Source organism: Dermacentor albipictus, chromosome 5 (assembly GCF_038994185.2).
Source record: "Dermacentor albipictus isolate Rhodes 1998 colony chromosome 5, USDA_Dalb.pri_finalv2, whole genome shotgun sequence".
Classification (NCBI taxonomy): Eukaryota; Metazoa; Arthropoda; class Arachnida; order Ixodida; family Ixodidae; genus Dermacentor; species Dermacentor albipictus.
The window spans coordinates 160859302-160876802 of NC_091825.1; the positions used below are offsets into that span (position 1 = coordinate 160859302).

General features: G+C 45.3%; 1 protein-coding gene across 5 annotated transcripts in view; it reads right to left on the reverse strand.

Moving 5' to 3' along the window:
* LOC135916353 (cyclin-D-binding Myb-like transcription factor 1) overlaps nucleotides 1–17501 on the reverse strand; it is an 83516-nt gene that overhangs the window by 26499 nt on the left and 39516 nt on the right. For all 5 annotated transcript variants that reach the window (XM_065449716.2, XM_065449712.1, XM_065449715.1 and 2 more), the window contains exons 10-12: nucleotides 10772–10840; nucleotides 8748–8830; nucleotides 5231–5422 (exon numbers count right to left, since the gene is read on the reverse strand). In XM_065449716.2, the coding sequence (XP_065305788.1) occupies nucleotides 5231–5422; nucleotides 8748–8830; nucleotides 10772–10840 (344 nt within the window). The remainder of the gene's footprint in view (nucleotides 1–5230; nucleotides 5423–8747; nucleotides 8831–10771; nucleotides 10841–17501) is intronic.

The following is a 17501-nucleotide window of genomic DNA, read 5'->3' on the forward strand; positions in this document are numbered from 1 at the left end:
GGGCATGCATAAAGCTTGGACGAATTGTTGCTTCCACCAGGCTTTTGTGTCGTCGAAGAGCTTCTCATTCCTGGTACTAGACTGAATCTTCAACCATGCTGCAGGAAGAAAAGCATACTGAAAATATTGCAACTTGCTTGTCTAGGAACCTCGCTTGTCTAGGACTTTCATTATGTTAATAAACTTGAGAAGAGTTTGCTGTTAGGCTAGCTTGTACATGCTGTTAAGAATGAAAACAGGGCAAAAAATGGGAGAAGAAAGACCTACAGAATGCTAATTCGTGCACCGCAAGGACGAGGGTGCTGGGCCAGGTAAGCTAACAAATCGCCACAACAAACAGGTGGGAGGGCAGGTAGGTGAATGGCCTCAAGGTCCCCACAGAAATAGAAATCTAGGAATGTTAGGGGCCGCCACACCGTGCAACAACCCGGTGAATGTTTAAGAGTGCGACAGTGACACTGGAAAAGAATTTTAAGAAAAGGAGTGTGGTGATGGATATGAGGAGTGGGAGGGGGACGTGCATAAAAGGGAGTCCAGAACGAAGTTGGTGTAAAGCGAGTCTCATGACTGCCCGACAGCTGAACGCCAGAAGGCTGTGGCCAGTCATCTAGCTGTGGCTCACTAGCCCATCGTATCACGTGCTGCTTGCTGCAGAGAGCCCATCCTAACTAAATGTCTCGGCAATCTTCAGAACAGACGGGTGTCGGGAGACACGACACTTTCAAATATCTTGAAGCTAGTGGCCCTTATTTTACAGTGGCCTACAGATTCCGTAATTTCCACAAAGGTTTCTAAACAGGAAGCAGCCCTGCTTTGGACTGTCTGCCGGATCAATTCTCGAGTGCAATCAAATAAACTAACAATAGGCATCGCATGATCACTATAATACCCCCCATGATCGCAACTTACTTCCAAACATCTTGTCAAACAAGTCAGGCAGCAGGTCACTGAAAGTGAGTGAAACTTGCATCATATGATACTATCGAAGTTCTAGCACAGAGCTTCGTTCCTGTATTTTTAAATCTGGAGTAATATAGCATGCCCACAATGCTGAAAGTGCAATTGAGTAATAGGTGACTTGCAAAATAGTGGCCACCCTCTTCCATACGTAGCCTCACAAGATCTGGCTGGAAAACAATGGTTATCTCCACTATTACCTAGGCTGCAACATCGGACTGTGCGAATAAGCACATCGAACATTGACTCCTCATACCAGCATCTAGGCATTTTTCGCATCTGCATGTTGGACTGGTGCATCAAGCATCGACTCTCCGGACCTGCACCTAGGCACATCGAGCATCGACTCCTCGAGCCCACAGCTAGGTATTTCATGCACCGGCACATCGTACTGCGCAACTAAGCACATGAAGCGTCGACTCCTCGGACCCGCACCTAGGCATTACGCACATCGGCACACTGGACTGCGCGATTAAGCACATCGAGCGTCGACTCCTCGGACCCACACCTAAGCATTTCGCGCATTGGTAGCTTGGACTCCGTGACCAAGCACATCGAGCGCCGACTCCTCGAGCCCACAACTAGGCATTTCGTGCATCGGCACATCGGACTGTGCAACTAAGCACATTGAGCGTCAACTCCTTGGACTCGCACCTATTGGCATTTCGCGCATCGGCACCTCGGACTGTGCGAATAAGCACATCGAACGTTGACTTCTCATACCAGCATCCAGGCATTTTGCACATTTGCACATCGGACTGCGGTATCAAGCGTCGACTCTCCGGACCCGCACCTAGGCATTTCGCGCATCGGCACCTCGGACTTCGCAACTAGGCACATCGAGCATCGACTCCTCGAGCCCACGGCTAGGTATTTTGTGCATCGGCACATTGGACTGCGCAACTAAGCACATTGAGCGTCAACTCCTCGGACCCGCACCTAGGCATTTCGCGCATTGGCACACTGGACTGCGTGATTAAGCCATCGAGCGTCGACTCGTCGAGCCCGCGGCTGGGCATCTCGTGCACAGCGCATCGGACTGTGGGACTAAGCACATCAAGCGTCGACTCCTCGGACCCGCGTCTAGGCATGTCGCGCATCTACATCTCGGAATGCCCGAATAAACACATCGACCGCTGACTCCTCATACCAGCGGCTATAGGGATTTCGCGCATTGGCACCTTGGAGCCGCTACTAAGGACCTTGCATGCCTACTGTTGTCATGTTGCCAGGATATCCTGTAACAATATCTATCATACCGTCCCTTCATAAAGAGAAACTCATGATGAGCTCTGTTTACTAGGCCCCTCGGTCCTGTACAGACACCTGGCTGCAGAAGTGAGGCATCACACAAAACTACAAGTTGGAAAGCACCTAGCAGCTGCTCTGCTACCTATCTATCAGTAAGTCTCTGATCCTAAGCTCAACAGCCATTGTCAAGGGAAGACAACTCGGAAGGTTGCTGTGAGCCTTCATTCAGTAATGTGGTCTATTCTACACACAAAAAAAAGCTTCACCGATTGCACTGGAGACTGCTATCAATGAGGCAGTTTGAAGCCCATGCACCATGCTCTTTGTACAGAAGCAGTAAAGGATACCATAAACATAAAGGGGGGAGCAAAGGTGCACCCGACCAGAGGCCTCTTGTCCAAGACGCCTCACATCACGAAACGTATCAAAGACTACAAATTCGGTGCCTTTTAGAGAACTGAAGAGAACGTGAAACTTTGAGAGCCGTTTTCTCAAAACTTGTTTTTTACCTTTCTGGGGTGCGATCGGAGATGGTAGTTCGGCACGTTCGTTCGGTTACCGGCGCGCACGATTGGCCTACTCCGCACCGGCGCCACCAACCGTGGGGCGCGGCCACGTTTTTGGTGACGTCAAAATGACGACATGCTCCTGTCAATCATCCTCCCCCCAAACATTTCGTCTGCTAGGCGCCGAACCTGATGGGAGCTGGGAAGTTTGGAGCGATCATACGGCTTCGCATGGCGCGTCTGGTGAATTGGATTGGATCCAACCGGTGGCTGCGGCATGGCACGTTTGGATCCAATCCATAGTTTATTTCGAGAAAATGGCGCTTCCGTTGGAAACTTAGGTTGTTGCGCTGGCATTTCTAGAGGAAGGAGGAGAGCGGGTGGTGGTGCGAAACACATTTGAAGAAATGGCAGAAAGTGAATTCCGGCGTAGTTTTCGTTTCTCACAACAAATAATTTGTTGGTTGTACAGCGATATCAACCCCATCATCGGTGCCAGCGAGCCACTAGAATGTTGTCGCTGCCTCTTGAAAAGTGCACCACTCTTCCCGTCGTTTCTTTTTCTTCTTTCTTCTCATTGTGCGCGACACCACCTAGGGATGACGCAAAGAAACTAATAGTTATAAATTGCAGTAATCAAACGTACTACTATTTGAAAACGTGTTTGGGCTTGAGAAGAAAAATACATTTTTTAAGATAAAGATTTTATTCATTTGGAAGACGAGAAACATTTCGTTTTGTAGTATACTGTCTGCAAGCAGACGACAAATAACGGAAGTAAGCTTCCGGGGAGGTCACCGCTTCCTGATCGGCTGCTCTCTCCGCCACGTTGTCACAAATTTTGCATACTGCCACATTGTGAGGTTGCAGCAACCGAACAGAACGCGTATCGAACAAAATATCTCCGATCGCGCCCTCAGCTTTTGGAGCCAATTTCTTTGTTGCTGTTTGGTGCATTTTAACTCGGCTTTTTTTTTTGTCATGTCCCCAAGGCTACAGTGCAGGTCGTGACATTCTCGCTTTATCTTGACTTGTTATAAATTTGTTCACTCCAAAGGTAACATAAAGAATGACAATCCATGTTGCAGAAAAAAAAAAAAAACAGGATTGTCATGACCTTCAGTATGCATTTAGCTATGCAGTCAATACTCAGTGAGCCTTCCACTGCATCTTTTAAGCTCCCCAGGCCCTCCAGAAAATGCAAAGGTGAAAAATTCTGCTTAATAAAATTTTCCCAAGGTATCACTCTGATATTTTTGCCCATTTTCATCAAAATTCATGCAGAAATAAGGAAGTTGATCTTGAAAGCAAGGTCCCCCCATAAGCGGTAAGCATACATAAGCAGATACACGAAACAAACAAGAAAATAATAAAGGAATTGTGGTTACAAAAATATATAACACATAAACACATACACACACACGCACACACTGCAGACTGGATAAAGCACAAGTGCTACTAGGAATTGAGATGAGCACAAACAGAATTGGCAAACGAATCGGTGTAGGTGAGGACAGCATTGTGGGGAATATTGTTCCAGTCAGTGGCTGCTCGGGAAAAAAAAAAAAAAAAGCAAATGTTGTGTTAAGGGCACGTGGATGAGAAATCTGAGCAGGTGGACCGGAAACCTGAAGGGGGCGATCGGTGCGGTGATATGCTTCAAGGGTGCGCAATGTAGGGTGCACAGTTGCTAGCAGAATAAAAGAATTTTTAAAATAATAACAAACTAGCAAAGCAACGACGAGAGGAAAGGAGAAATAGGCCAGACAGGGCTTTTAGTGATGAAACGCTGATCTCGGTAGAGTATGAAGAATGAATGAATCTGTCAGCACAATTGGATTCTAGTGCATTGGCGAGGTATGATGGGTGTGAGCCCTATACTGTGGATGCATATTCTAGTTTTGATCTATTCAATGTCTTGTATGCAAGCAGTTTTACATCTTGTGGTGTGTGGCGCAAATGGTGTTTCAAGAATCCAGGAGATGAAATAATGTTAGCTATCTGCACGTGCCTGGACAGGTCTGAGGTTAGGGTGACACCAAGGTATTTAAAGGAAGGCACATAGTCAATAGGTATGTTAGAAATTGTGCAACACAATAGAAGAGGATTAGGGCGGTGGGCAAACAAGATAATTTTAAACGTATTATAGGGGGAGGTTAGGCGTCATCAGCCATTTATCGCAACAATCCTGCACGAGGTTAAGATAGGATTGAACAGAATATTGTACTAGCTATGCGGTATATAATACAGTCATCTGCAAACATGCAAATGTTGAAGAGCGGTACGTATGTACACACTGCCACATATGCAATGACCCAAGTTGGTCCAATGGTTGGTTTTGAACACTGTTTGAGCACAGCAGCCCAATGCGCTACCCATTCAACCACAGACTACCTAGTCACCCAGGCAGATGAGAAAATGGTTAGATATCAATATAAATAGACACATGGATACACAGCCCCTGGAAAATGCATGAAACACCCCAAGAAGGCTAACACATTAAAAAGAAGACTTGCCAATGGGAAGAGCAGTAATCCCAGGAGTGTGTGGTGGAGGAGCAGCTTTGAGGATCCTGAGAGGTGCACCAGGGACGACAATTTTTGACTGCTGCTGTGTGACCCCATCGAGTGTCACTCGTGAACTGGTTGCCCCTTCATCTTTCAGCTCCATCCTTGGGCCATAGTTTTCATACAAGTAACTGCAGATCTCTGTGGGGCAGACAGAGTCGGAGGTCTAAGGTGATCAGGCATGTAAAAAATAGAAAGAGAGAAAACTGTCCAAGCAAGAGGCTGCTACTAGTGCTTGCAAATATCTGTTAAGCCGGCTATCCTGTTTAACTGGGGGGAAATGAATCCAGTCTTGAAAACTGGTTATCAGGTTATCCAGATTTTTCGAAATACAGTTAACCAGTTTAAATAATACCAGGATTTCTGGTTTAAATAACAGGTTAGTCAGAAATTCAAATATATTTGGACACAGCAACTTCGAAAGATAAATTTAAAACAAGGAAAGGTAAGGAGGTTAACCAGAGCAGATATCGGATTTGCACAAGCAGTTGCAAAAATAACTACAAATATAAGAATACAAGAAGGAAAGAGAGGTAATTTTGTCACAAGTACAGAAGAACATATATCCAGCAATCCAAATATCTGAATATCCGGATACTATTAACCGAATAACCAACCAGCTAACCGATCACTCCGGTTATCTGGTTTTCAAATTCGAATAACCAGTGAATCAAATAACCAGTTTTTCTGCAAAACTAGCTTGATGTTGCTGCACTAGCTGCTACTAGCTTGCTAACCTGATAAAAACACTGTCCACAGGACATCCTAACCATGTCCCAATGTCCGTGCACCATTTCAGAGACAAATAGGAAATCTGCTGGATATTCAGTTTCGGATATCCTACCACGTACATCCCAAGGATATTGCACATGGACCTTTTTTGGCATACACGTGAATATTTGTCCTTCAAGAGGTATTGTCTGAGTTTCCTCAAAACAGAATTATATTTTCTCACATTTTGGCCTTACAATCTGAAGCCATCATGTCCACAGCTTGTGTGTACATCATACATTGTGAATTTTCTGATGCAATTTACTTTGAAAACTTCAGTTAGTTCAATGAAGTACTTGCATGTGCTGGAAGACCTAGAAAAAAGAGAAGTATACTGCACTTCCACATACATGCGTGACGCATAACACGTGCACGCAACGCATCTGTTCTTGATGTGTGGGTGCTCTGCCTGTTGCATCTGTCGCACAGCATGTGCTCTGAACGTAAACACTGTGTAAAAGGCCCTGGCATATGTCCGTAAAATGTACGCAGCATGTCCCCATGATGTTCCTCGTGGATCATCTAATCCATCTAGTCATCCAATCATCTGTAGATCTCAACTGCATTTCCATTACCTTAGCACCCATTGTGCTGCTATAATAGATCACCAGTTACATACGGTCAATTTCTGTTAATTCGACCCTGACGGGACCGATGAAATGAGTTTAATTATCCGGCTATTCGAACTGAACAAGACGCAGATAAACTGTCAGAGCACATCGCCAATCCATTTGGCAGTATTTGCCCAATTCTAGCACGACCCCGAATCAAATGTGCGCCCGCTTTCCATTTGTCGAAAGCAGAAAGCTAATGTAGAGGTAACATTAAAGCTCCTAAGTAAAGTAGAAATCTAACATGCACACAATCTTTTAGAAAAAATTGGCAAGGGTCTGATTTGTGCGAGCTTCGTGAACCAGCAAAACCAGCACAGCATTCACTACAACTACTGAAATGCACAAGGGCAGGCAGTGCAGAGTGGACAAAATGAAACCTTTCAAATGCCCACGTCATTGTCAAGGGTAAAATGATTTTTTTTCTACAAATCAAATAGAACTGGACAAGTAGCATTTCCTTTTGTCTTATAATGCAATACAATGATGTTTTTATAACGAAGGGTTGAGCACTAAATACAGAATTTAAATGAGGAGTGCCTTCACCATCAGGCAAGTACTTGAATGTCTCGGGGGGATTCTCTAAACGGGTCCTGCATTAACCTCAATTTATCAATTACTAAAGCTCAGTTTGCAATAATATTGATGCCTTGGACGTTATCGAGCATCAATCTATCACTTTAGCTTGACTTAAAGGGAAGCTGAAAGGTTTTCCAGAAAAAATGAGTTAACATCTGTACATAATGGTTTTCAACCCTCCGAATTCGAATATCGTATCGAAATTGAGCGAAAGAAAGCGCAAATATACTTTATTTCGACGAAAAGTGCAGCAGCGGACACGCCCAGCTCGTGCGTCTCGTTTCCGCCTGTGATTGGTCGGTGCGCCTCGTGACGTCAACTCTAGTAACCGACCGCTGCCGCTACACATGAAGCGCGGTGCCAGGTAGTTTGGTGCTGTTTTTCTGAGACGGTAATGGAAAATTTAGAGAGACTGCGTTTTTCTAAGGAGTTCGGCGTTACTCCCTACATGTACGAGCCGATTGCGAAGAGCCGGCCTCTCGAAGAAGCAAACGATGCTGGTGCGAGCAGTGCTTTCGACGCGAATGAAAGCAAAGTCTTGGGATCTCCTCGTGTTGGAAATGCTCTTTGGTGAGTATGTTATTGCAAAGCGATCTAGTGATCTCGCCGATATTTCGCCGATCTAGTGAGCTCGTTTCCGGTCAAACAACTGTAGTGTTGTGTTCCTGCATGCCTCCTCGTGGAACGTAAGCGGGGGATGTGATTGTCGGCATTTGTGCGCTGTCCAAAGCTGTCGGCAATCTACAAAGACGGTTTAAACGCGTGAAAAGCTTCCCGGTTCATGGAGTACGTGTAGTGACCTTCATCTGTTGACTACCACATTGACTACCACGCATGTTGACTACCACTCTACATACACGCAGACGCACCAACAAAGGAATGCAGGGTCGATCGAAGCAGATTACGATTGCACGCACGCAGAAACAAGCACGGTCAGGCACGGTCGCGGAGGCTGCGAAGGAACGAAACACTAGTGTTGACGTCAGAACACCGCGGTTTCCGGTCTCCGCTCGCATCGTCAGCGTCAGCAGCAGCGCGCGGCATTCGACGGGGGGCGGAGCTACAGCGCAATTTTAACCGACGATTACGTCGCTCCTAATTGAAAAAAAACAAAAACCAAATTTTACCTACATGGTTTATAAGGTTCCCGCATCTGTATATGAGCGTCTTATTGAATTCGACAGACTCTTCAGCTTCCCTTTAATCTTTGTCTTTAGTGTCCCTTTAAGAAAATGCGCTGTAGAAAAGCTTTCAAGCACTGCTTGTGCTGATGGCATCAGATTGTGTCACATGTCAGAATTTTAGAAAATGTGTGAGCATTAGTGACTCATCATGGTGTCACTTCTGTACGCTATAATAGCAATACATATATTTGTAGAAGTTATTACATTAAGGAGACCTACCTGTCACGTTACTGTAATTTTTGCATGCATTTTCATTGTGTTCCAGTTACTGCCATCTGTGAGACGAACAGGAGAATGAACGGAAATTTCACAGACACGCACCTCGAAATGCTAGTTTGCCAGCATTTGGAACAGTCCTCTTCAAGCTCCACCACTTTCCACGTAGCCACTGTGGCGACCGAACACTGGAAAGGGAAAAGGCGGGGAAGTAATTAAATGCTATTCAGACTTAAAAACAAGGAAGAAAAAAAGAGCCCTATAGAACTAAATCATGAATGCTTCTTGCAACTTATTAAGACTGGTCAATCAGTTAATTTAAAAAAAGTACAAGGTAAAGATACAAACAGTGGACCCCCTGTTATGCCAAACTCTGTTAAAATGCAAATCTCTCATAAGATGGCCAGTCAGGGCACTTTTGATGAGCGCACTGTACAGTACTCACTGATTGAAACGTCATAATCAGAGCACACTGCTGCTGGTGCTCTTTGAGCCTCTGGTGAGTGCTGGGGACGTTGAGGTGATGCATTGTGATATATGATGAATGCAACAGTCTTTGTGATGCTATCTGATTGCATTTGGCCTCCCTGCGATCACGCAGCACTCACCAATGGCACAGAAAGTGCCCACAACCACATGATCTAATTATTGCACTTGAATTGCTCAGAACTGCACATTCAGTGCACTTTTTCTATGGTGACCGCTCAGCAAAATTAACATACTTCCAAGGTGACTTCAGGTTTGTCTTAAAGTGCCTCTTACCAGGCCTCACTGGAAATCTTGTTAACACACTAGAAGTTGCAAAGCGCCCTCCAGGCAGCATTCCCACATAAAAATTTGATAAATGGGTTTAGTAGAAACTGAGATAGGAGCAAATTAACTGACATGCATGGTGGGTTACCCTCCGCCATACGGATGCTCTCTCCCTCTGTCTCGACCAGTGATCCCACTACCCCCGCCTGCTTTCTTTCATCTCTTATTGCACCAATGCATTTCCTAAGGCAGCACTGCTAACTCTGCATTTCATGGGTATCCATCGAGTTTACTACGCTGCTGTAGGCCAGCTGTGCACTGCGGGCACCATGCATGTGATGCACAAACGCAAATGCGCTTGGTGTCACCTTGCTCATCGGCTGAGTGGCTCTTTCAAAGAGAGGACTGTGTGAACTATTATTTTAGTTTACAGCTGTGTTTTGCAGTGTACATCACTTTAATACTACACACCACAATTGACTGTTTGCAATGCCCAAGCATGGTGAGGAGCCCTTTAGGAGACACTAAAGAGAAACACTAAATCAGTTCACCTGACAAAGCGTCCTTCCAAAACTGTTTTCGTTAATTTCATGGTAAGAGGTCGAAGGGAGAATGAAGGCCAAATTAAAATTTTGTTAACTTTCGTACTGAAACTCCTGTGCCGGCACATCAGTATGAAATCACCAATATTAAAGCATCTTTTGTATATGGGCCATTATGGCCCTGTTAAAGTTATCAAAACTTGCCAAATTCAGTCTTAGCCTCCTTTAGAATGCAATGTAGTCCACTTTTACCACTAAACAATTAACTAGGCCCATTCTGAAGCCATCAAAATTGATGTCACATCGAGCTATCCTTTGTTTATGAATTATATCTCCCTTATCAAGCCTCCTCCCTTGGTAAGAGTGGCTTTTTTGGTATTTTATAAGTGCAACTGACTAATACATAGCTCAACCTATTTTTTGTTTGAATGCCCTTATAAAAGAATTAAGGTCGTTGAAGAGTAACATTAAGCCAAGCTGGATTGGTAAATTATGCATTGGGAATACTATCAGGAAGCCGAGCCTTGCCGTGAGTGGAGAGTTGAAAAAAACAGAAGTGGTGCAAAAATGAAAGACGGGCAGCAAACTTGAGGTTCTCACACTAGCTCCTTGCGAAACCGCAAACAAGAATAAATAGAGCCTGCTCAAGCCCAGTTCAGTGCTTATCAAAAAACAATTGTGGAGCATTATAAATAATCCAAGGGAGTCAACTTCACCAAGTTCTGAAAACTTTTGCAGCACAACATTTGCCCAAGCACATGAAAATACATTAAAATTCCTGATGTTACAGTAATGGGCTCTTCAACCATACAAAATGTTTAAAAGCTGTGTTACCTGGTCCAGTCCTTTGCAAACTCCACCCAGTCGATCATGCTCTCTTCAGGAACTTGCAGTGCATACACCCTGTTACAAAAAGAATGTTTTATGGAACATGTTAATGCAAAAGTGCCTGCTTAGAAAGACAACCAAAGCATAAGCTGCAGTACCAAATTCACTGTCACACGTAAAGGCTCAGACTCCTTATATCCCAATATGTATTCTTCACAGACGACAGTTATCAACAGTTGCATAAAGAAATGAAAGAAAGGAGTCACCATTTAATTAAAAAGTATAGTTGTAACACATATGCAACTGTGCTCATGTGTTGTCTTTTCTTGCCTCATTCAGTGTTCCTCCAAAAAGTTTAAATGTAGTGAAGATCATTTGTAGTGAATGAGAGTATTGGTCATGAATTCATAAAACCTACAGGAGTGAAGAAAATGCTAGAGATAAAAACAAACACAAGGAAATAGCTGAAAAAGAGTGAGTTAAGAGAAGACAGTAGCACCAAGTAAACCTAGAAAAAAATATTACAGTAAATATTGCAAGGTTAGAATAGTCAGTGCATTCATTCCAATACAGTTAAACTTCGATATAACAAACTTCAATATACCGAAATTCTCGATATAACGAAGTACTTAACTTTTCATAACATCTTGTCCATAAAACACCATGGGGTTAGAACCTCAATACAACGAAGTATCTTTGTACACAATTTCCATATAACGAAATTTCGCTTCCACAGCAGACGAATGCCAAGACAATAGATGGAAACTTCTACGGACACAGATGGTCAAATGATTGAATTACTAGTGGCTGTTTGCAAAGGCACTTCTCAAATCGCATGCGGCGTGACAAGAGCAACCTCCAAAGCGAAGCTGCGTCATGTTCCGTATAAAGTTCGAGTGTGATAAGATCCTATCGAGCCTCGTGCACTTTGAACTCTAGGTGCGAGTGAAAGTGCATGAGGGTGAGAGAGAAAGATGGTGGCTTCACGCACGAGTGCCGCCTCCCCACACGAGCAAAGGGGAAAAGGGGGAGGAGAGGTAGCTCGCAGTAGTGCAATCAAGTGCGTGCAAGGGGTGGGGTGGGAGGGGGGTCAAGTTGGCATGTGTCGCGATTTCTAGCGCGCGTCTAGCTCGTGGCTGTGCATTGCTGTTCACGCGGCTGAGAGCATATGCAGCCGCACACCCTGCTTTAGAGGTAATCTGCTGTGTGTGCAAAGAGTGGGCGTGCCTAGATGGCGTGACATCACGTAAGCTGTCTTCTCGCGCGTTTAGCATTGAAGGTTTCGTAATCACGAGTTTCAGTGACCCGCTGAAGCAAGACGCAGATGAAACATTTGCCCCCTGCTGCCAGCACTTTTCATGATAGCGCTGTCGCAGTGCTGGCTTCGCTTAATCTGCACCGCCCATGTGAAGATATCGTCAACATGGCATGAAACCATATTCATTCGTCGCCGACTCCCAAATTCATCAAAATAAATTGTTTTCTCATTCAAATTTGCTTTTTTCGATTGCCCGATAATTCTGAAAATTCTGCAGTCCCTTTCCATGCAAGAGAAATTGGTCAGCGACTGTACTTATTTACAAAATCTTGAATTTCACTACAACAAAATTTCAATATAATGAAGCAAATTGTCGATTTTGCCTACATTGTTATATTGAGGTTTAGCTGTACAAATAAAGCTATGCTTGCAATGAGAAATTACAAATATTAACCCTTTATTGACGAATGTTGCAACATAGCAGAAAGAAAAAAATTTTCATGCGGAATTTTGTTGTTGAATATGAACTTTTGTGTTGAATGTTTTCGGCCAACACTGAATGACATGCGACAAGCCGGTGTGTCTCGTAATGGGTAGCTGGCCTACGCTACTGGGGCATCACACGAAGGCCAAGTGGGCCCGAGTCGTTGCCCGAGTTTTCTTGACAAGGGTCGCTCCTTTTGTGAAGAGTATGCGGTCGAGAGGATGAGAAACAGAACAGGGGTTTATTTACATTGGAAAGGCAAACTTATTTACATGGAACAAAGGGTGCTCGTACTGGCCGGAGCATGGAGTGCGCAGTACATCGTTCTCGTAGCATGAGCTACAGGTCAGTAGCTACATCTTTCTGGTGAGCACACATCAGAACACGTCAGCATACATGAGCACACCAGAGCACACTAAAAAGTCTGCATAAATCCACCTGGTCTTCCTGATCCCAAGGGCACGGAAATCTGCCATCACACTTTCATCCAATCGGAGCATACAAAGTCGCTGAAGGATCTGCAGTGAGGGCAACAGTGCGCACAATCACTCCAGCACCTTTGTACACTGAACACACAGAAAGGAGGGGAGCCTCGTAGACAGGTATTGTCATGCTTGACTCAAACTCGCATGTTTTGGTTCCTGGGATGACCCAGCAATTACCTGGAGCGTCTGTCAAATGACCTTGGTGGCTAGTAGTGGCCATGAGACAATAGCGTAGAAAGCCCTTTTCCAGGCGTTTCTCGCTCCCATCGTCGGGGAACACAGCACTGTACCATCCATATGGCAACACTCTGTTCACTAAACGTGTCTCGCCTTAGTGTCACGGCTGGTCTGTCCGAGGGGACACATTGTAAGCTTCACGAAGCGATTCGTTGCAGTAGGCCAGGAAAGGCTAGAATGTCACTTCCCCCACTGGCCGATCGTAACAGCATGCAACTCACTTTCTTTTGAAAGCGTGTGCAGAGGAGACAGGCTGGTGCAAGATATCCGGCTGCAGTGGTATTACACAAATTATGTAAAGCAAATGGAACATACACTTATGGTTCCCATATGACGAGAGCAGTCTGTACAAATTCCAAATAAAGCCATAGGTGGCTTTGGGTGAAGCCCACTTCCAGTTTTCTGCCTGGTGTTTCCCCCTATTGCTAAAAAGGTTTCTGCAAAATATTTTTCTTCGTGCTGATTGTGGTTATTCTCAATGTGTCTTGCATCCTTAGATAGAATATATAAACAGTTCTTTCAGGTATTTATATGTCTCGTCCTTAAAAGGTTAATGCAGTAAGTCTCCAGGCAAGGATCAAGAGGTAAACTCAACAGATATAAAGTTGGCAACTGGGCCCTTCATTTAGGTCAATCACTTTTGGGAATACCACTTTATGCAGATGTTGATTGGCTAAGCCAGTAATCAAAATGGCTGTTTCTCCAATAAGTTATTCCATCAAAAGCCCCTCCTGTTGCACAAAAGTGGAAGTACAGTTAAACTTCGAAGTAACAAATTAACTTTTCCTAACTACTTTTTCATAGAACACCATGTATTTAAACCTCACTGTAACAAAGTGTGTTTATACACTATTTCAATATAATGAAATTTTACTGCCACCGCGAAGGAATGCCGAGAAAATAAATCGAAACTTTCACAGACACAGATGGTCAAATGGTTAAATTACAAGTGACTGCTGCAAATGCACCTCTGAAATAGAGCGAAGACCCTTGAAGTGGAGTAGCTTCATGTTCCATATAAAGTCCAATTGTGATATGAATCTATCGCACCCCACACGCTGTATGCGCTGTATGCTTTGGTGCGAGTGAAAGCATGCAAGGATGAGCCGAGAAGGATGGTGGCTTGATGAGCACCAACTTTTCCCACGAACAAGCGGAAAGGGGAGCGAGCTCCCAGTAACACGATCAAGCATGCATGAAGGGAGAGGGGGAGAGGAAATAAGGGGCAACATGGCACACGTCTTTTCTTCTAGTGCAGCTGTGCATGGCTTTCAGAGTGGCTGAGCGCATACGTAGCCCACACTCAGCCACAGCCACTCTGCCACTCAGTCACTCTTCAGATATAATCTGGCACATGTGCAAAGAGTGAGCATGCCAAGATGGAGTGGCATCATGCGCACCATCTTCCCACGTATTTAGTACTGGAGGTTTTGTAATCTCGAGTTTCGTAGACATGTTGAAGTGAGAGGCAGACAAAGCATTCGCTTTCCACTGCTGGCGCTTTTCATGATACAGTTTAATCTCGCAATAACGAAATTGGCGGGGAACATGAAAAAATTCTCTTTCGTGAGAATTTCATTGTTGCGAAAAGAGACAGCACAGCTAGGTAATGCATCGCAGAAAAAAATTTTACTGTCAAAATTCCGTTAGCTTACTTTGGCAAGCTTTGCTCAAGGATATAGAACCGCACTGCTGACAGTACAAAGAGCGCCACATGCGTCGATCATCAGTGGCAGCACTGCTGTGGAGCAGTATTCTCGGTCAATTGCTTTTGGAGATATGATCACTTTTGCGAGATTTTGCGTAACTCAGCACCAGATGCAGAGCAACAGCGCATGCCGCAGCACTTATCCAGCACACACTGTCGCCTGCAGGCGCCGACGCACATGGTGCCAAATGCAAAAGTGATCGTATCTCGTGTACCTAAAGGCAAACGGTCGCAATTACGGCCCCTTAGAGCAAATTTGCGTCTGGCGCCAAGAGAGAGAAAACTAGGATAGGAAAGGCAGGGAGGTCAACCAGAAGAGCATCCGGTTTGCTACCCTACGCTGGGGGTGGGGAAAAGGGGAATAGAAAGAGGGAAATAGGGAGAGAGTAAGCACTGAGTGCGTATGGGAGGGACGCTACACACAGAGACACTATAAACGGTCTCTTAAGCCAGTGCACTTCAAGTATTGCACTAGTGCACAAATCGCTTTTCGAGCCAGTGATGGGTGTGGCCACGGTACGAATATCTTTGACTCGGTGAACGGTCTCGAGTCCAGTCGGTGTAAAGTTGCCCGCAGAGAGAGACGTTGGACATCGAAGCGAGGGCACGTATACAATAGGTGCTCGATGGTTTCCTCACACCCACAGGAGTCGCACATTGGGCTCTCGGCCATTCCCAAATGATACGAGTTCGTGTTCGTGAACACCACTCCCAGCCACAAGTGGCATAGCAAGGTTGTTTCGCTGCGGGAAAGGCTAGATGGCAGTTGTAGCCGTAGCGTGGGGTCCAGTTTATGTAATAGGCAATTGAAGGCAATTGAACTCCAGAGATCTTGTGACTTCTTGCGTGCAAGTAGGCAAAGTTCCCTGGCAGCGTCCGACCTCGCCAAAGGTGTTAGATGCGTCTAGATATCTTCGTGGGCAGACCGGGCAGCCTTGTCAGCTAGGTTGTTGCCGATGATGCCACAGTGAGCAGGAATCCATTGAAATATAATGTGGTGCCCTCTTTCCAGAGCATAGTGGTGCACTTCTCTGATGTCAGATATCATCTGCTCGTAAGTTCTGTGATGTAATGCCGACTGGATGCTGTGAAGAGCTGCCTTAGAATCACAAAATACGACCCACTTGTCTGTTGGCTCTTCAGTGAGGTATGTCATAGCGGCATGGAGAGCTGCAAGTTCTGCCGACGTAGATGTAGTCATGTGTGACAATTTGAATCTAACTGTAACCTGCCTAGCTGGAACGACAAATGTGGCAGTTGAGCTGGTAGGTAAGGTCAAACCATTGGTATATATATGAATGTGGTCATCATACGTCTGGTGCAGTAATAGGAGCATAAGTTGCTTCAGAGCCGGCGATGGATGATTGGACATTTTTGTAATTCCAGGAATAGCAAAATTCACTTGAGGCTGTCGCAGGCAGCACAGGGAAGCTGAAGGCTTCGCCGCTGGTGTAAAAGATGTCAGTATGCACTCTCGATGAGCGCTAATCACTCATGAAAAGGTCGCTTGAGGTCTCTCAGCTGGTAGGGAGGCCAAATGATGGCCGGGAATCCTTGACAGATGGCAATGTGCGCTCTGTGAGAGTCGACAGCTACGTGTGTCTGGGTTATATGGTCTCCCGCGATGGCAATTGTTGCTGCTGTTAAGGTGCACCGAGGCAGCCCTAAATACGTGCGTAGGGCTTGACCTTGTATGCTCTCCAAAGCGCGAAAGTTCGTCTTGCATGCATTTGAAAACACTGGTAGACTGTAATATAGGAGTATGAGAAACAATACCCTGTACTGCTGCATCATAGAATGGACTGCTGTACCCCAGTTTTTCCTGCAGAGAAATTTGAATACCTGAGCAATGGCAACTAACTTCTTCAGATAGACGCAGTGAGGGCTCCACGAGAGGTTGCAGTCAATGATGACGCCCAGAAAGCGGTGTGTCTTAACACAGGATACAGATTGACCATTGATTGAAACAGGATACAATGACATTTGTTTGCGCGTGAAACCAATCACTGTGCACTTTTCGGTAGACACACTGAGGCCTTGTTCTCGGAGATAAGATGGCGTCATGGTTGCCGCCCGCTGAAGGCTGGCTCATACCTGAGGGCGAGTCACTGCAGAGGCCCAGATGCAAATGTCGTCGGCGTATATTGAGACATGAACTGTCTGCGGTAAGTACTCTGCTAGTCCTACCAGGACGAGGTTGAACAAAATAGGGCTCAACACTCCACCCTGCGGCACACCACTGCAGATGTAATGGTCTGAAGTTGGGCTGGGCCGTCTTCGGTCTGTAAGAAAAAGCCCCTCTCAGTCAAATACTAGTCCCGAATCCATTGATACATCCGGCCACCAACTCCAATAGCCTCAAGTGAGTTTAGTTTGGCCTCATGGGCGACATTGTCGTATGATCCTTTTATATCTAGGAAAAAGTCCCACTGATAGGGGCTTGAGGCTTCTTTGATTTTGGACCCAGGTTACGATGTCAATGACGTTGTCAATGGACGAGCAACAGCAACCTCGACAAAAGCTCGTCATGGCGTCCAGATAGATGTTGAATTGCTCTAGGTACC